This window comes from Falco biarmicus, chromosome 1, assembly GCF_023638135.1.
Source record: "Falco biarmicus isolate bFalBia1 chromosome 1, bFalBia1.pri, whole genome shotgun sequence".
Taxonomy (NCBI): domain Eukaryota; kingdom Metazoa; phylum Chordata; class Aves; order Falconiformes; family Falconidae; genus Falco; species Falco biarmicus.
Genome location: NC_079288.1, coordinates 107992879 through 108013404, shown reverse-complemented (window position 1 = coordinate 108013404; position 20526 = coordinate 107992879). Strand labels below are relative to the sequence as shown.

General features: G+C 44.6%; 1 protein-coding gene across 3 annotated transcripts; it reads right to left on the bottom strand.

Annotated features, from left to right (window-relative positions):
* Positions 1-2417: 2417 nt before the first annotated feature.
* LOC130158180 (cytochrome P450 4V2) lies at positions 2418-20316 on the bottom strand. 3 transcript variants are annotated; one of them, XM_056358733.1, is made up of 12 exons: positions 20229-20316; positions 19843-20012; positions 15330-15442; positions 14383-14468; positions 13169-13359; positions 12685-12754; positions 9171-9297; positions 7151-7342; positions 5707-5809; positions 5221-5355; positions 4870-5049; positions 2418-3272 (listed from the first exon to the last, which is right to left on the bottom strand). In XM_056358733.1, the coding sequence occupies exons 3-12, from the start codon at positions 15357-15359 to the stop codon at positions 3097-3099; spliced, it is 1290 nt and encodes a 429-aa protein (XP_056214708.1). In that variant the 5' UTR covers positions 15360-15442; positions 19843-20012; positions 20229-20316; the 3' UTR covers positions 2418-3096. The 3 variants fall into 3 exon arrangements, with proteins under 3 accessions (XP_056214708.1, XP_056214716.1, XP_056214697.1); XM_056358741.1 differs by lacking the exon at positions 20229-20316 and having other exon boundaries at positions 19843-20032; XM_056358722.1 differs by lacking the exons at positions 19843-20012; positions 20229-20316 and adding an exon at positions 18384-18704.
* Positions 20317-20526: the final 210 nt, after the last annotated feature.

Below are 20526 nucleotides of genomic sequence, written 5' to 3'. Positions count from 1 at the left end.
TAGTAGTAGTAGAAAGCTGTGTCTTTTCTGTCACCATAAAAAAAGGGATCTTTATGAGAGAAGGCTATCAACTGCTTACAGCAAAGCAGTCATATTTCAGAAACCGAGCCAGCATCACCTTGTGATTAGCATGACTGAGATTACCCTATACAATATTACTCAGGAGTAATATTTAGGTGTAGAGTTCATACTGCTACCTTCATACCATCAGCAGATAGCTAGCCATCGGGACAAAAGTACAAGCAGCTACTATGCATATGCAGTTTCTATTACACAACGGTTTATTGTCCCATTATTTTATCAGGAAACCTGGCAAAGCTGCACTGCATTCCTAAGTCCTACAGGGTTTAAAAAAAACAAAACAAAACAAAAACAACCACCTAAACCCAAAGGGTTGTTTCTGACTACAACCAACAACTACATACTGTACGACTCAGGTTAATAAAAGTACACACTCTACAAAACGGAAGTTTTCTAACACATATACTGCAAGCAGAAAGCTCCTGTTCTTTCAGTATTGATTTCCTCAGTATTTATTTCCTCAGTATTTATTTCCTTAGCAGCCTCAGATGGCTTCAGAACCAGTTTTCATAACAAAAGACAAGAGGTCACTGCCTTTTCAGAACAGCTCTGAACACAAAGACCACAGGATTACATCAGTGTTAATCTTGGCAAAGATACTATGTGCATCATTAAATAGGGATTTTCCCCTTTGGTAACTGTGGGCCAGCATTTGAGTCCATGCACTTTTAATAAGAAGTTTCTCATCACAGTTTTATCTAGTTTTTGATTCAATTATTTTTCTTGTTCCCATCAGAGATTATAAAGAAATTACAATTTACTTGACATCCTGTTATATGAGAAGTGTGTGGTACAAAAACAAAGCACAAGCAAATATATTGGTCATTGTAGATAGATGTCACAAAAATGATCTTATGGAGAGAACTGTTCTGCTTTGGGCAGTTTTAAAAACTGTTCCCACAAAATCATTTTTCTTCTGTGGGATCTATTAATATTACTATTCACTTGTCCTGAAAGTCCTCAATTTAAGGACGTAGTTTAACAAAACATGAGGTAACTCTCCAGGTTTCAACTAAGGTACCAAATGTCCTAAGAAAATGTATTCTGGATGTAAATTTTGTATACCAGCAAAGCTCACATTAACAAGTACCCAGAAGTGTTAAATAATTCCTTAACTTAGAGTCTCTTTGAAAAACATGTGTCACTGTTTCAAGTGTATTTATGTAAGAAGGTTGGCTGGAAAGTTATCTTATTATAAAGAAAACAATTTTCACAGCCAGCCCTGTGAACTTAAATTCTTGTTATTATCTAGCAACGAAATTCTTGAAACGAAGGCTGAAAAATGTACTGATATTATCAGTTACATGACTTGTTTTCTTAATGACAAAAGAAAAATAGCAATTACAATAAACTTATTGTCAAGGTCTGTGATTTCATTCAAGTAAACAAAGTGGGGAAATCCTTTCTTTTTATAAATTCTTTAGAAAATGGTAAACCCCGTGTTTATCAGAATAAAAATAATTTGGCAGGTTCAAGGAGAGCTCTCATTTACTTGGAAAAAAGGAATTGTTTCTCTCTATTCTGATGTTCTACAAAGCACAGCAATAGCCCAGGTAAAACCACTAAGTGCTGTTAAAAGGACACAAAGAAGCAGACAAAGGAACCTGTAAAGGTCAGCAAAACCAGTAAGGACAGATTACTCCTTTGGTACTCTGTAACACATTAATCAGTAGTAGACCAGCCTGTATCAGCTGTGTCAGCTCTGACCTCCATCTTCTCATCCAGTTCCCCTCTGCAGGTTGCCCACAGCCCCAAAACAACCTAAAGGTGATGGCACACCTAAACCCCACCACCACCAACCATGGTGGCAAGAGCAACTGCTGCATCAGCAGATAAAGCCAGAGGCATGGTTATCGACATGGACCTTTCTTTGTGCAGCGCCAAGCAGGTGTTATGCTGGGGCAGCACACACCAGCCAAAAGAAGCACCAATGCATAGGGCAGAAGTAAAGGGCAGACCAGGCTAGAGGAGCTCAGCTTGGCCTAGTACCAGCTTTTTCTTCAGCGCTTACAAAAGACATGGAGAGTCTGTTCTTCTGCTGTGTGGCCTGTTGTAGATTTTGACCTGTCCTGAACGTACAACCAGCCAGAAACTTTCAGAGGTGCTTCATCCCATCACTGTAATTCATCTTTAACATCAATTAGCAAGAAATTCTCTGTGTTACCTTCAGGACCCTAGAAGGAAAAAGCAGATTGGCTCATTGTTTCAGCTTGGACTAACACAGTAAAATCTGGTCAATTGATCACCTAGAGGAATGGATGATAAGAAATAATTATCCATCGGTAACTTACCTGCACCCAGGCATGTAACCTTTACAGATGTAATTGCATTCCATATTGAGGCACAGTAGAAGTTTATTCTCAAAATGTGTAATAACACAGTGCTTCTGTCACTATGAAATCCTATGGGTAATTTGCACACTATCTAGTTCATGGTATGATTATACAGACTGTTTATGGTACACCTAGCTGAAAAATAATTCAGAGTACTCACTACTTAAGAACTACTGCAAATGCTTAGAAAGGAGGAGTTAAATTATCAGAGATTTTTTGCTTTGTCCCCATAGATGCAGTCATCACCAAGACAGAAAAAAAATTGTGCCAAGTGGAAGAATTGATCACTTTTACCTTTCAGAACAAAACAAACCTGAAAGCTATACAAAGATTTGTGATACCCTGCAAGTTCTATGGAATATAACCAGATCCCTTCATCACAGGCATTACTGTTGTTACAGTCATAAGTTAAGGTTTTTTGCACTGTTAGAATAATTTCGTCCGAGTAGTTAAGGCATGATTTGATGTTTAAAGATTTTCACTTCAAAGATGAACATGAACTTCAGACGTACTAGAAAAGACGAGCAATTTAGGGCTATTAAAACATCTTCTTTAACGAAACAATCAGTAATTACTAGTCTAAACAAATTGCTGGCCTGTCATAAAAATATCTGATTTTAAAACGTATCACAGCCTAAATAGCTTGGAACGTTTTGAAAAAAATAACTTCTTGAATTTCCTTTCATTCTGATCCAGCATGTGGCCTCCTCTTCAGCTTAATCCAGATGCCATTACTTGGACGAAGAATCAGATCTCCAGTTATACCAAGCTCTTCTGGCTTTTGACACGAGTCCACCCAAAAGCGCCGCAGGATGAGGGCTAGAAGAGTTTTCTCCTCCATTTGTGCGAAGCGCTGACCTACAAGTTACAGAGCAGAAAAAAACCCGCTACTGTCAGGTTGCATTAACAGTTGCATGCTCACAGCAATATCCCTAGGACCGCAGGACAGCAAGGACAGTGCATCTGCCCTGAGAACAGAACTGGCTTTAGGTCAAAATCAAGGTCATAGGGATACTACTGAAACCGGTACTTTTTTCTGCATGACAACTCTGGCCTTCCTGGGACAATCCACAGCACGTCCTCCTACCCATAGTACACAGAACTCCAACAGCAAAGAGGAAACAGTCAACACTTTACATGGAAATAATACAAAACACAGCCTTGTCATGTCTCTTGGATGCACTAGGCAGCAGGGAACGGATGGCAGACCAGAGCAGGAGAGGACACAGCACAAGGACTGTGGGGACTGACAAATCCCACTGTTTTGTGTATGCAGAGAGGAGCAAAGGAGATGCAGAACGACAGACAGACCTTCATTCAATGAACACTAAGCATCACACTGATGATTTAGCAGCACAGAGGGCAAAGTCTGATTTACATTTCAGAGGAAGGTGGAGGAGGAAAGGGGAGAACAGAGAAATATGAGGGAAACCAAACCAAGTGTCACAATCCAGGCAGTTCACTGAAACTAAACTGAAAATGGGAACAGGACACAAAGGCCAGTGCTCAAAACTTTTTATGTGCTCCCCTCTGTATAATATGCACAGATGGATGTCTGTATACATGTACAGAGTGATGTACTTCTGCAATGTTATTAACAAACCCAGGAACTAGCTAGATGTGTAATATTAAATTAGATTCCTCTTTGGAACATGGGAAGACCTAGTCTGCTGTTCTTATGGGAAGGGCACTTATTCCCAATGAGACAATTTAAAACCATACAAACCTCACTTCCCAAAAAAGAACACAAACAAAACCAAAAACCCAGAAGTAGCTGTATTGCCTGTTCTTGTAAATGGCAGGACAATTGCTGCGTGTTCCCTGTCTGCACTTATGGTTAGTGCAGGGAACAGTCTTTGCATATGTTCTACAATATAAACAACACGACTCTACTTTGAGCACATATAAATGCCAAGTGGCATCCGAAGAGCTAAAAAGTTCTGGGATGACTGTGAAAACACCAGAGCAACAGCAGTGTCAGAAAGAGAGAAAGAATACATCAGTTGTGGACTGCATGTTAGGGACACCCAGCTGAGATCATGAGATAGACAGATGAGATGTCTCCAGAGCAAAACAAGTGCAGGACATTTGCCTTCTCTTGCTCTGTCTTGCTGACACTGAGCATCAGAAATGTGGAAGCAATCCTGTACTAACGCAGGAGCCCATTAACATGCTGCCAGGCTGCACAGGTAGTGAGGAGGAAACTCCAGCATGATAGACCTTGGCCCTTGGGAAGAAAGGAAACCCTTGGGAAGAAGCAACATGTGGCAGCTCAAGCACCAGGCTGGCAGGGGAGAGGAGACTGCCCAGAATTTGGGGGTGCACTGGGGGGGAGGACAGGATACAACCAGCAGGCACAAGAAGCCTTAAATTTCTGATACACTCACTGCTGCCCCAGTTACCACAGCAAAAGCAGCGCTGCCACATTACAAGGGCTTCCTCTGCAGCTACCTACCGATGCAGTTCCTGGGACCAGCTGAGAAAGGCACATAAACGTACGGGTGCCTTCCCTTGCAGTTTTCAGGGAAGAATCGCTCAGGCCTGAACTCCTCTGGGTCAGGGAAGATCTCAGGGTCTCTATGCAGGGCGTAAGTTATAACAAGAACATTTGTGCCTTTTGGTACCTGATATCCTCCTAAAGAGAAAAGGGAAAGGGAGAACAGGGGTCAAAACAACAGCAAGTAAGTGACTTTCTGTACACAACGGTTCAGTAAAAAATAAAACAATGCTTTCCTTTACTTGGGGAATACCTCTACTGAGGAGATGCTAGCAGTATAGGAAGTGGCAAATGCAAGACACTACTTACCAATGCAGCAATCCTCTCTCAAGGCACGAGCAAACAGTGGAACTGAAGGGAAGAGCCGAAGGGCTTCTTTCACAACACACTCAAGGTATCGAAGCTTCTTCAAATCGTCCATTGTAACAGGACGCTCCGTGTCCCCTGTCCAAGAACAAACAGGGGGATGAGCAAGACTAGAACTCCCCATTTTTGGTTAAACAAATTCATCCCAGCTGCCTCCCGGACTCTCATCACACTCCAAGACAATACAGGAGAAGATGCCACACATACATTGAACACGCATGCCTTTCCCCAGAGACATAAGGTGGGCTGTACTCTCCCTACAGACCTTCCAGCACCCATTCCCATCACCTCTAGCCACTGAAAGCTCCAGAAGGGCCATAAGGCTTGCTCCAACCTCCTCTTCTACATCTGGGCTTATATTGTACCACACATCAACTCACAAACACAACTGCCACAACCACCTCAATGAACAGGAGAATGGAAACGTACCAAACACCTCATCCAGTTCTCTGTGAACCTTCTTCTGGGCTTCAGGATTATGTCCAAGTAAGTACAGGGCCCAGTTCAGAGCAGCTGCTGTTGTATCATGGCCCTAGAGGTCCAGATTTACAAAGACATTCACTTCAACACTACTCCTGTGCACAAGCAGACTTCGTAAATATTCAGGTGTGCAGGTAGTATGGAAAGTGAGAATTATTGGTCTCATGACCATGAGAAAAACAAAAATAATGAGTGAAGAACTCTATCCAACGCACTGATTATCAGGATGTAACGACCCATGATTCTGTCAGATGACTAAACACTGAGCAAAAGGGAAAAGTGTTGAAATAACCCAAGTAAACATCCCCCTCCTCTGCCCTCCAAAAGCTGCATGAACTATCAGTATCTACACAATGAAAGAGATGTATATTCATCTTTTTGGTTACTGTCCAGTCAACAATGAAACATCTGGAAGGCCAACTACAACAGGAGAGATACAATGGACACAATCTGTAACCTTTACAAAACTATCGAAAAAATAGTCTAATGAGACACAGTACAGTAGCCATAGGAGGGAATGGAATACTTCGTGGTTTCCTATGAGAAGGGGATCAGCTACTACAGTTTTCAGCACCACATAAAAAAAGAAAAGGAAAAGGAAAGGGAAATGGAAAGGGAACAAAACAAACCAAAAAAAGAGGAACAGCAAGGGGAAAAGTTGACCAGCAAGGGTTTTGACACTAAGAAGGGGCACTTCTTGTGAAGTTCAAGATGCTGGACCTCTTCAAAATCCAACTATGGAGTAATACAGGAAAGGTAAGGTGGGAAAACAGTTTCCCTAGGTTACAACAGCAGTTGTAACCTGTAACAACTCAGGTCCACCTAATGGAGGTGTGTGGAAAACTTGTGAGTCTTGTTTAGATCCTTCATTAGACAGGGAGCCAGACATGAGAAGACAGTACACCAACGCGCAGCTGACAACAGAACCAGGAGGTTACAGCCACCGTGGCAACCGACAAAATCTGAGTACAGCTGACAAAGCGTAAGACAAAACACTGAAATTATTTAGAGCTGTCTCTAGCATTAATGAGGTTTGCAACAGGAGCTGAGAGCCCGTGGCCCACATCAGCCATTAAGCTCTTATTACTCACCTGCTTTCACGAATAAAGCCTGCTTACACAGGCAGGGCCTGCCACATGTGCGCCCTGGCAAAATACTGGGCAATACACAATTCTGGATCAACTGTTTCTATCCTTCAGTAGTTTCTATCCTACAGAGATTTCCTTTTAGGTTTCCAGGGCTAAAATAACTTTATACTAAAAGCAACCTCCTGAACAAAGAACGGGAAGAGTCACTACCCACAAACGGTGAATCTCAGGTTCTGTGAGAAAAAAAAATCCCAAAAAACCCACCCCAAACAAAAAAACAACCAACCAATGGGTTCCTTCAGTACCTCAAACATGAAAGTATCCACTTCCTCACGAATGTCCCTGTAGCTCAGTTTGTTCCCTCCATCATCTGTTGCACTCAGCAGCATGTCCAGGAAAGCTTTTCTTTTTTTGGAGCCACTTTCTTCACAGTTGCCATCAGTATCACGTTTCATTTGCTTGGAGTTTTCAAGTTCTGCAACTTTTTCTGCAATGACCTGAGATTAGAACCACTGCATCAGATATGATGCACACAGCACATGTGTACAGTCTACATCACACAGGTTTGGCCCAACTTGTTAAAACAGCATCCATCCATAACAGTCTACATGCACTAGCAGCCTAGCTGTCAGCATTAGCTCATGAACTTTAACTGACTTTTTGTGTTAGTAGGTAAAATATGGCCAGCCCCGCTTGTTCCAAGCAACAGAATGCACCTTGAATAGCCTTTGTGTGATCAAGAAAATAGACAGCCAAACTATGCAAAAAACTTGTTGATCATCAAGAAGTGTAAAGACTTCCAGAATATCTGAAACAAGCCCATTGTGAACATCAACAACAGTGACAGTAAATAAATAAAATAAAAATCACAATTTAACAGGCTGATCAACAAGATGGTCTTTTTTACCCTATCCACTAATGAAGGAAAGAATCCCATCTCCAACCTCTGGGGAACACAGGAGACCGAAGAGAAGCCAGGGCACCCCACAATCCTGCATCAGGACTACACATAACATGGCTGGAACCAATACATTAAGGTTCCTAGTATGAGGATTTCCTTCAGCAGAAGAGCAATGGCTGAACTTCATTTTTCTTGGTCAAAGCACAGCCCCAGCGTCAGACAGAGATTTCTTCTTGTCACCACCATTGTCATAATAGCAAAACAGAACCCTTCAATAAACTGGTATTGCTCGCAACAAGAACAAAATAATTAAAAATAAAGGTTGTAAAGTATGTCAGTCTGTTCAGAGGAAGCACTGAATGGGGGGGGTGAGGGTGGGGAAACAGTTATATACACACACGCTGTTTCCCTTGCTGAACATACACATCTGAAGACACATACTGAGCCACCTTTTGTCTCAGTGCTTTGCCAGCACCTACACTAGGTGATATTATTATTTACCATTCCTTTTTCATATTCTAAGATTTGGGCTCTTGCAACCAGTGCACCAGCCCAGCACGGGAAGAGAGCAAATGCTACCACAGGTCCCTTTAAGAGCCTCTTTCATGCCTCACTGCTGCAATTCCCAATAAATGGAAGCAAAACATGAAACACTTAAAAACAATGCAGAGTCAATGTGGCGTTATTTCCTTTGTCATGGGCATTGATACAATGACATCATGGGGTACGTACGTGTGTATCTCAGGGAAAGCAGCCTTTCTGCTAACACCCTAACAGTAGCTTTGGGAGGGCAAACATTTGCAAGAATAGCATGGGAACTATTTGGTGAGAAAAAGAGGTGTTACTTGCACAGTATATCATGGTGAGAGAACACTGTGTTTTATGCCAAATCAGTGACGTATGCTTAATGGTTTCTGTGTTAAAGTGTTTTACTGCTGACGTGGAGACCTGCATGTGTTTGCTCATCTCAGCAGTTCTGCTCTGGATAGGGGAAAACTAATACAGGCTTCAATTTCTGAGGGCTGGACCTAGTGGCATTACCAAGCAGAGCCCTACGCTTACTGCTACAAACTTGGCTGTGAGTTGTTGCAGGTGATTCAGATGTGGAACATCTGGGGCAGAACAAGAGTTCAATGAATTCCGCTTGTTTGTTTTGGTTGTCAAGGTTCTGTACATCTTGTTACTCCCATGGAGTAGTATATACCCTTGCTTAAATGCAACACAGTTCCTGACAGGGAAATCAGCTGTTGTCTTCTTTTCATGGAATGCCTCAGCATCCCAAGAGAAAAAACTTCTCCTCTTAATATAAGCATATCATGGAGGCTGAACCTCACCCCCATTTGGAAGCTGTCCACTGAGTGCAAGACCACTCCAACAAATAAAATGTACCATTTAAAAAATAGTTTACAAAAAAGAATCTATACTGTATCTGTAAAATTGTGAAGGATCTTCAGGTTCCTCTCATGCTCTCTTCCTTCCTTGAACAGCATATATACAAGATTGGGCCAAAGCCAAGGGCTCTTCTGTCGCTGTTGGATTAGATCACTCATCCTAGGGGCACAACAATTAAATTATGTAACATTTCTTGACAAAAAACAAATTTACAGCACTCTTTTAAGAACAAAAACAAAAAAAAAAGAGCTCTATCTCCCCCAGTGAAGCAGAACTTAACATACTGTGTGGGTTTAAAGCCATTCATCTGAAGAGAAGGCAATTCCTTTGTTACCTGATTTTAAACCATCTCAAAATTTGTCACCTGTCCCAGCATCACCATGATTTATATCTTTAAGCATTGGATCCCTGAGAAGAAATGCATATTCCCATTTAGTTGCAATCCTCTTGAAACAGACATATTAAGGCACCCTGTCCAGTCCTAGTCCACATCCTGAAAAGACTACTCATGCCAGGGTTCCAAAATATCTGCCCTGAGATCTCAAACAACCATCTTAAAGCATTATATTCCTACTTGACTGTCCAGATACCATACATACAAGACAGCCCACTAAAAGTATTTAAAATAAAGAATATGAGACTTCTTGTACGCTCAAACACAACTGGAGAACACTTTAAAGGGCTGATTGTCATTTCTATTCAGCTCTTGCACATACTTTTGGCTGCAGAAAGACTTGGAGGAGTAATTATTACATTTATGCCAACTTCGGGCCCACCTATGGTACAATTTGGGAAAGGCCAAGGAACAGATGACAATCAAACCCTCTAATTCCACCCCTATTATGTAACCAGCTGTCTCAATAAGCCCCATCAAAGGCTACAGGTGATATCATAGAATCGTTTAGGTTGGAAAAGACCTCCAAGATCATTGAGCCCAACTGCTACCTCAGCACTGCCAAGTCCGTCACTAAACCATGTCCCTAAGCACCGCATCTACAAGTCTTTTAAATACCTCCAGGGTGGTGATCCAACGGGGACTCCACTGCCTCCCTGGGCAGCCTGTTTCAATGCTTTGCAACCCTTTCAGTGAAGACATTTTTCCTAATATCCAACCTAAACCTGCCCTGGCATAGCTTGAGGCCGTTTCCTCTTGTCCTAGTGCTCGATATCTGGGAGAATGGACCAACATCTACCTCACTACAACCTCCTTTCAGGTAGCTGCAGAGAGTGAGATGGTCACCTCTGAGCCTCCTTGTCTCCAGGCTAAACACCCCGGCTCCCTCAGCCGCCCCTCAGAACACTTGTGCCCCAGCCCCTTCCCCAGCCCCGCTGCCCGTCTCTGGACACGCTCCAGCCCCTCAGTGTCCCTCCTGCAGCGAGGGGCCCAAACCTGAACACAGGATTCCAGGGGCGGCCTCACCCGTGCCCAGTGCAGGGGGACGGTCACTGCCCTGGTCCCGCTGGCCACGCTGTTGCTGACACAAGCCGGGATGCTGCTGGCCCTCCTGGCCACCTGGGCACGGTGCTGGCTCATGCCCAGCCGGCTGCCCACCAGCACCCCCAGGCCCTTTCCCCCCAGGCACTTCCCAGCCGCTCTGCCCCGGCCTGGAGCGCTGCGTGGGGCCGGTGTGACCCCAGGGCAGGACCCGGCACTCGGCCTTGTGGAACCTCATACAAGTGGCCTGGGCCCGTGGATCCAGCCTGCCCAGACCCCTCTGCAGAGCCTCCTGCCCTCCAGCAGATCAGCACCCCTGCCCAGCCGGGTGTTGGCTGCAGACTCGCTGGGGGTGCACTCGATCCCCTCGCCCAGATCACAGACAGAGACACGAACCAGGACCGGCCCCAGCGCTGAGCCCTGGGGAACACCACGTGTGCCCGGCCGCCAGCTGGATGTGGCTCCATTCCCCACCCCCCTTTGGGCTCGGCCAGCCAGCCAGCCTTTTACCCAGCCCGGAGCGCACATGTACAGGCCATGAGCAGCCAGCTTCTCCAAGGGAATGCTGTGGGAGATGGTGTCAAAGGCTTTACTAAAGTTCAGGTAGACATCCACAGCTTTTCCCTCTTCCACTAAGTGGGTTACCTCGTCACAGAAGGAGATCAGGTCCATGAAGCAGGACCTCCTTTCATGAACCCCTGCTGGCTGGGTCTGAGACTTGGTTGTCCTGCACGTGTCGCATGATGGCACTCAGGGTGATCTGTTCCTTAACCTTCCCCAGGATTGAGGTCAGGCTGGCAGGCCTGTAGGTCCCTGGATCCTCCTTCTGGCCCTTCTTGTAGGTGGGTGTCACATTTGCTGACCTCCAGTCACCTGGGACCTCTCTGGTTATCTAGGACTACTGGTAAGTTATTAAGTACCTCAGCCTTTTCCTCATCCTTTGTCACTGTGTTTCCCCCTGCATCCAATAAAGGATGGAGACTACCCTTAGCCTTCCTTTTATTGCCAATGTATTTACAGAAACATCTTTTCTTGCCTTTTACAGCAGTAGACAGATTAAGTTCTAGTGGGGCTTTGTCCCTTCTTATTTTCTCCCTGCATAACCTCATGAAATCCTTGTAGTCCTCCTGAGCTGCCTGATCCTTCTTCCAAGGGTGGCAAACTCTCCTTTTTCCCCTGAGTCCCAGCCTAAGCATTCTGTTCAGCCAGGCTGGTTGTCTTCCCTGCTGGCTCGTCTCTCAGCACATGTGGACAGCCTGCTCCTGCACCAGTAAACTTCAAGATTTCCTTCTTGAAGGATACCCAGCCTGCCTGGACCCCTTGGCCCTTCAGGACTGCCTGCCCAGGGACTCTGTCCACCAGGCTCCTGAACAGGCCAAAACTGGTCCTCCAGAAGTCCAAGATGGCAGTTCTGCTGACCCCTTCCTTATTTCTCCAAGATTCAAACAGTCTGTCATCTCAGAGTCACTATGCCCAAGATGGCCTCCAGGCATCACATCACCCACAAGTCCTTGTTCTGTTCACAAAAAAACAGGTCCAGTGGGGCACCTTCTCTAGTTGGCTCACTCACTATGTCAGGAAGTTATCTTCCACACACTCCAGAAACCTCCTAGACCTTCTACAACAGTGTCTCCTCTGCCGCATTAATGCCACAGGCAGCCACACTTCATGTAGGCTGACACACCAGTGTGGTAGGAATATACACCATGCTTTTCCTAATCCACTGGAAAGTCACATACAATTTGAATGGTGTAAATACTGCTGTGAATTGCAAAGCAGCAGTGCCTCTGCTTTAACATGCTGTTTAAACCAGCACCTTCCCAATTCTGCCAGTCATGTTGATATGAAATGTTGCAGCTCTCTTTTTTTTTTTTTAACCTCCTGTACCAATGGATTAACTGAACGGCAGCTGACACCTCTACAAAGCCTCAGCCCCTTATTGCATATACTCATACCAGAAAATACATCAATATCTGCAGGAGTTTTTCCTGCCTTCTTGGGTTTCTGCCTCCAGCCCTCCCTCATGGCTCACAGCAGATGAACTCCTTCCTGACACCAGCAGCATCAACTCCAGCACAACTACAAAGTAGCCAAGGAAAAAGTTCCTTTACCTGTAGATAGCACGAACATACTCTGAATCCTTATTCTCCTGAGCACCTATATTCTTGCCCATTGCTGTTTCTAGGAAGAGGAAAACATCAACAGTTTACAAGTGCAAAGTGAAATGCAGAGGCCCTCTACACAATCAGTTACTACTGCTCCCAGCTTCTGACTGTCACCACACCATCCCTTTGAGAGGTGTGTACACACATCCCTTTCCAGGTGATGAGCTCACTTTACAGTTCCATGCCCAGGAACCCTGCTCCTCAACACAACCTCACTTAGACTGCTACACCTTCACCCTGCCCATCCCACATGCTCACCTGCTCAGATGCACACAAGACACCTGAGGAGAAAGGATGGCCTTGGAAGGATGGAAATGCATTCACCAATATGAAGGGACATTCCTCTTCAACTGCCTCCTCACACAACATAGCACAGCTGTACTCATGAACATCCACATCATGCACAGTACAATAACTGAAGAGGACTTACCACAGATGATATCTAGGGCACAGAGAGTGATGTCCAGAAAGACATCAAACGGTTCTTTGTCAACGTGCTTCTCAAGTTTCTCCAATAAAATACCTCCTTGTTCATTCATAACATCTAGAAAGTCAGTTAAGATTGAGAAGTGAAACGTAGGAGTTATCATCTTCCTCCGTGACCGCCACTTGTCTCCAGTGCTGCAAAATCAACAAGGAGAAGGAAGGGTTAAAAACTCCAAAGTCAAAAATAAACCTCTCACCATCACAGAAAGTACACAGTAAAAACTGCAACCTGGAAAGATGGACACATTGTAGATGACTCTTCAACCTGTCCATTGCACTAATCAGAAGAAGCAAAATGGGTTGTTTCTTGCTCCAGCAGTCTGTGAAGCACCATCTACCATTTCTGTAACTCTCTCAACAAAAGGAGATGCCAACAAGCCTTCAGGCAACACAGTTCAGTGCACAGGCTCAGAGGGATTGAGCAGAAGTCACCAATAGGACAAACCAGCTACTCAGCATCAAGGCCTCAACTCACCACATTGTCTCTGTGAATCACCACCCGTGCCTGCCTTCATCTGCTGACTAGGAAATGAGGACTGCAGAGAACAAGGGTCCACGGACACTGTGCAAATGACTGCCTCATTTGCAGTTGCCTGGAGACAGGCAACCACCTCCCACATGTCAGTAAAAAAGCATGGAGCCTCAGTGGGTGACACCAGCTTCCTGGGGGTTCTTGTTCGCTTTTTCTGAATCACGTGCCCCACAGGCACCCAGCTGGCAACTGTGCTACAGGGTAAACCATCCCACCACTCCTCCTGTTAACCTGCTACTGGGGCACTCCTCAGGCCAGATTATCTGTTTAGCATCTACCACTACTGCCCTTAACCAGCAGAGACTGGAACATTCTCCTCCATTAAGTTTTTTGCAAGTACACGAAAGTCAAAACACCTCTAAAGGTCTACTGCAGGCACAACCAGTAAGGAAGAAAACAAACAGTGAGGATACACCACGTCTGATACCCATGGACCTCAACCCTCTGCACTTTGCTATACTACCTTCCTAAGGGCCACGAACGAAATTCAGGATAAAAGACTTCTACAGGTATCACCTACATTTCTGTCCAAAGATACACACAGCATTCCTGCCACCAAGCCCTCTTCCTATCATATACTCTGTGAATTTCAAAAAGACAGCAATGCACCTGCAACTTCACTATACCTTGTCAGAAGTCCAGTGCCCAGCCACGGGTGCAAGAATTTGTACAGGTATGATTTTTCTATATGTTTCGAACTGCTCAGAATAACCTGTCAGAAAAATGAAAGGAGAGAAATAACCCATCACTTGTTAGACGGAGAGAGATTTATTCAGCTGAAATTACTTTACTTAACCTCAGTTCCCCCACAAAAGTGCCCTCAGCCTCAGTAAAATGCACAATACTTCAATACAAGCTGGTACACTGGGGGAACATTGAGGTCACACCCTCAAGTCTTTCAGTAAATATTCCTGAGAAATAATACTGAAAAACTCCCAGTCCTACACCCCTTACCTTCCTGAAAAAGAAAAATTTGTGTTATAAAGTCACAGGCAGAGCTCAGAGAAAACCCAATGGCTTCCAGCCTTAACCAAACTCACAAGAAGTTCCATCTCTTCAATAACCCCTCCAATAAAGAAATAGGTCTATCTTCCCAGTTCAAGGACAACCACTGTCAGTAGCAAAACTAACAACTCCATTTCATAGCATCAACACAGACCCACCAAGTCCTAATGTAGAAGTCGGTCAAACAGACATAAGCATTGCAACCTGCATCTCATAATGTTCTATCCCTGTTTCAGTGGTCCCATCTTCCCTGCTATCTGTTTGTCCATTCTGCTCTCCGGAGCAGAAGCTATAACACATGTGAAAACAAAGTGAAAGGAGATACTACATAAAAAACATATAGAGTTAGTGCTTTCATTTGCTGGCCATCTTCAGTATTTATTTTTTTCCAAGACTAGGCTTTTAATATTCTTCTGCTTTCACCTTTTTTTAGCACTGGATCAGAGGACAATCTTAATTAAATCAGTGCAAGCCCTTTTTAGCAAAAATTACATTGAGAGAATAGAAACAAATAGCTTGGACGCTACTTTGCATGACAGTAGAACAGACAGGAGGCAAGCATACTCACCTCCACACATTCAGGATGATACAAAACCATGACAGGCAATGGTCCTATCCAAAGTTTGAACAATGGCCAGCTCCTGAACTCTTCAGTATAAACTTGTAGTTGTTTAAAAAAACCTGAAATGAAAAGACAGATTAGATTTTTTTTAAAAAAAGGGGGGGGGGGGTGTTGAATAAGCAAGACTTCTATAATGACCTCTTTTTCACCATATACCTTGTAATTATGTTTTCATTGTAGTTTTATTTTGCTACTATGACCAAGCAGCATATTTTGCACCTAGCTATTAGGTGTACTGCAGAGGGATTGATTCACGGCTGCACTCTTGACGGCACTCTACTAGAGAAACCCCTCCTAGCTGCGGAGAAGGCAGTTTGATTTAAGCAGTCTCAAAGCACTGCAGCATGGCCCTTCCGTATTGCAATGCTCTTTGTAACTATTAGAACTAAATCAAACTTCATCAAGGCTATGCATACATTTTGGCTTACCTGACACTATCCAAAATGCTGTATCAAGATGCTCCTTTACTTTCCAAGTACAGCATCAAGCCTTTTCCTGAGACCTCGTTGACAAGTACTACATTTGTGATGCAGGCACAAGTGAGATCACACACAGTAATGGCAAAGCACTGCACAGGAACCAGTATCACTTCAAAAGTCTAGCTTCTGATAGCTGGATTCCTGAAGAAAATCTTTGGAGCCCTTACACCACCATTATTGTTTGTCAAATTACTCCTTATTCCAACATGTTTCAACCCTCCCACTCACAGCCTCAACCATCAGTGATGGTTTGCAGTTCTAGCAGGGGGCTTTTGACAGCTGGCTGCTCCAGGATTAAACTCCATTCTTGTCCTTTTAGAAACCTTACTGAAGGGTTAGTGGCCGCTTACAGGGCCACTGTGGATTTGGTAATTCAAGGGCACAAAGACTCAGGATCGTTATGCCACAGACCACCTGAGAGACACCACTACTGTCTGGCTGCCAGTTGGACTTCACACCAGTGAGCTCAGCAATCCAGTCAATTCTCCACCAACACTATTATCCACTTCTCCAGTCCACATCTCACCAATTCAGCTATACAGAAAGTACAGGAGATGGTATCGAAAATCTCACTGATTCAGATTAAACACCATCTGCTGCTCTTCCCTTGCTCACAGATCCAGTGACCTCATCACAGAGGGCAATCAAGTTCATTCTGCAGTTCTAGAGGAGGTGGCTGCTATCAGGATATTCAAGAAATAAACATGCCTTTGCCCTTTCACAAACCAGATTAAACAATAATGACTCCCTCCAAGGCCTCCACAGAGCTGAAAATTCAAAGGTCTCCAAATCAAAGGAAAAAAATAAAAGGAAAAAACCCCTAGTTTCCTAATAGATACCAAATATAGCATTCCCTAGTCCTAGGCAAAGTTCTAGTGACATCTCATCCAGAAGGCTTAAGAATGTCAGATTACTTTGCCATGTTTTACATCCTTTTTCCTAACATCACCATGATCAAAATATCACAATTTTCCAGCATTTGTCTACCAATACAAACAAATAAAATCACCAGCAGATAAAGTAATTTTCCTTCTGCTATAAAACCTTATTCTTTTTTCTAAAAACTGAAATTCTTTTTAATTGTCACATTTTAATGAAAAAGCTTATAAACCACAGACTTCACTCATTTTTACATAAATAAACAAGAACAAATAAACAAAGATGGATGGTCATGGACTTAAGTAAAGCATGGAAGCTATGTGACTCCTGCTAACAAAAGAGATTAAAGATTCCATAGAACATAAGAGTCTTAATCAAACTGCTTTCTGGAGAGAGAAGCAATGTTCTTTCTTAGTTTGTTTGGGTTTTTTTTTAATTAGATGTAAAAAGAAGAAAAAAAAAAAAAGAAAAAAAAAAAGATCTGTCTCTCAGTCAGGCTTGTATACACATTCTGACTATGATCCTGCTACTGCTTCCCCAAAGTCAACTCCAGGGAAAGCTGCTCATCCTCACTTCCACCAAAGAAAGATCTCTCACACCTGTATTTAGGTATGGGGGTGCACCCAGAGGAAAGATGAGAACATGTACCCTTGCAAACAGAGGGATCATGCCTCAGCATGTGTCAGCACTCGGTAATGTGTGCACCCATGCTGTAGTCACCCTTGGCATTACCACACTCCCATGACCCAGGTGCCCTCTCTTCTGGCAGCACAGCCAGGGATGCATGGGCACAAAGCAGACTGGTGTACACAGGCATCACAAACACACCCAGAAGGGTCCACTGACAGCACAGCCAGAGCCACTTTCACATGACAGACTCCTCAAAAAACATGCTCCTGTGCAAAACCAAGTACCAAATGGAAAGGGAATGTGTAGCAAATTAGTGCTTTCTCAAGCACCTGACAAAACAAAAAAAAAAAAAAAAAAGTACCATTGACCCATGTGAGAACAGAAAGGTTTGCTTTTGAGGGATGTACTGCAAATACTCAGCAAGTTCTTTTGCATCTAATGCATAAATCTATCTAAGGCACAGCTAATTCTGAAAATGACCCAGCATCTCAGCATCCCAAAAGTCCCTTGCACATGCTGACTTGGGGAAAGATAATTGTTTAAGGAAGTATTTTTCCTTTGCAAGCTACAAGCTTTGTTTGGATCACAGCTAACAGCCATGGGGACACAGTGCTCTGCGCTGTAAAAGAGCACTTGCTGCCAGAGCACGCAGCACACCTCTTAGTCGCAAAACCACATTCACGCTCCACCTCACCAACTGGGAACAGCATCTGGAAGCCACTGTCAGATCAGCCACTGTCTAGCTATCTTTGATAACCCCACATTTATGCAGTTCCCTCTCCCTTCCACTGCCCACTTCTCACACAGTTCCCCCTCGGCAGGTTGCCCACAGTTCCCCCTCGGCAGGTTGCCCGCAGCCTCAGAGAGACCTAAAGGTGATGGCACACCCCACGACCTGTCCCCAGCCAGCCACAGCTCAACCACCCAAGCACACTACCAGCGCTGGCTCCTCCAGCAAAGCCCCATGCAATGCAGGGCCTCACAGCCGAGCTATGGCATAAGCTGCCCTTACCTTCTGCCCCCCGCTCCAACTGTAGAGCATTTCCCAGCACTGGATAGCAGGGGCTGATACCTGGGATTGGCTTCATCACCCACCATTGCCTCCAGTAATCCATCAGGGAGGGCAGGGAGCACACGGCCACAACCGCCAACAGCAGAGCAATGACCCCAGCCCCCAAGTGCAGCAGCTGGGGTCCCCCTGTGGCTCCCTGCCACTGCATGACCTCCATGGCCACCTCTCAAACTCCTGCCTCGAGCCTTGATCCCTACTGAGGAACCCGCACTGCCTGTCCCCGCTGCTGCCGCGCTGCAGTGAGCCAAGTATGCCAGGACCTGGGTCACAAGTGTGGGAGGTGGAGCTGTCACATGGTCCCCAAGACACAGCTTCCTGCTAGGAAAATAAACAAGAGATATAACATACACACATGCGGAGAGGCTGCCTGCAAGCACTTTGTGACAGCAGAACAGTCACATGGAAGGGTGCCATTTCCCTGCCCTCACTTGGCTCCTCCGACTCAAACAGAGCGAAGAAGTTCTTTGCAGGCCCATGCAATACCTCAAAAGAAAAGATACAAACCACTGTCAAGAGAAAAAACACCTTTTTGCTGATTTGAGAAGGATGGGTTTTCTCAACACCATCTTTCTCTATCTGTTTTCAGGTACCCAGCTTGGGCTGATGGCTTCAAGGGTTTACACAAACCAGAGCCCATCCAGACCCACGATCAAGAGCAGCACTGCAAAGCACACTGACACTTCACAGCTCAAACGGCCTTTACTGATCTCACTGTTGGACGCCCAGTCACAGACTAAATGGTGCCAGTAACACAACTGGCAGCACCAGCACCCATGTCACAACTTGCAAAGTGCTTGGGCAGAAGTGGTGCCATACCACCATATACCCTGAGCAACCAAGGGGCTCAGCAGCCCTGCTACTCAAAGCCTTCAATGCTCAGAAACCTTGTGGTCAAACAGAAGTTTGGTGAAAAGACAGCACGGCTCACACCCAATCTGCAAAACCTCATCCCCTGAATATACCACACAATCTTCTTACAGCCACAGTCATGGTTCTTGTCTGTTTTGTACCCAACCTGACTGCACTGGCATTTTTAGTAAACCAACAAACAGCACAAACAAAGCATCTAAGATAAGAAACACAAACAGAGAAAGCTCAGAACATTAGAATCTAAGGAAGGGCTGACGACCTTTGGCAGCAGAGGGGATTAAATTTTGGCACTCTACTCCTGCATTCTGCCTGCAAATGCTTTATCATAAACGCTGACTGTTGCATTTTTCTGCACAGTAAACAGCTGGAAATGAACTTTGCTACTCTTGCTGTTATTTGTAATGGTTTGTGACATGAAGTAGCACATACATACCCTGCCTTGCAAAGACATAAGGCAAGCTACATAGCCATCAGTCCCCTCTTTTGCTCAGGTGACAATCCAGGAAGGAAGCAGGGTTAAGAGGCTCACCTTTTGTCTTTGTAACTTGAAGATCAGCTGGGTAATTATATTTTCTTCTTTATAAAAAACCTTGCAGGTTGTTGCCTTCATGAAGCAAATAATTAAATGAAGTGGTTAACTGTGATTCCAAGCCAAAATCTGTGTTTCTAACTGCTGATAACTCCTTCTGTAGGAAAAAACTGAAAGACAGCAAAACAGTAAGGACAGGGTGAAAAGCCACAGGGAAAGCAGTAGGGAACACAGCAGAACAAACATTGCAAAATCCTGCCGGGAGCTGGCAGTGGTGATTGCTGCTAACAAAAGGCAGCGGTTACACTGGAATGAGACATAAAAGATATACCCAAGAAAGGAGAGATCTGGCGCCTCTGAAGCTTAATGATGTCAATGAGCCTTACCATCGTTACAAACCTTGAAGAATGTTCTGTAAAAGAGGAGTTTCCTATCAGAGTGTGATTAGCATTCCTTTTTCACCCAGCCAGCTATGGGCTCAGTGCTGGCTTTCAGCAGGCACTCCACTGGTCAGTGGATCTTTGCTGTCCTAAATGCATGTAACAGCACAAATCTGCCTTTACTCAGCCTCTCCCCTAAGTGACAGCCTACCTGCCCCTGCTGACCACCCTATCAGGCAGCTCCGTCAGCCCACAGGCACGATGGCAACGCAGGCTTCTGCTGGTCCCTAGAATGCAGGTCTGG

Bases quoted from the DNA above. Each gene is read 5' to 3' on its own strand.
- LOC130158180 (XM_056358722.1), bottom strand. From the start codon at position 18,600: ATGGAGGTCATGCAGTGGCAGGGAGCCACAGGGGGACCCCAGCTGCTG. The intron at 14,469-15,329 runs GTGAGTATGCTT...TTTTTCTGACAG, and splicing joins ATCATCCTGAATGTGTGGAG to GTTATTCTGAGCAGTTCGAA. The intron at 12,755-13,168 runs GTAAGTCCTCTT...TCCTCTTCCTAG, and splicing joins TGCCCTAGATATCATCTGTG to AAACAGCAATGGGCAAGAAT.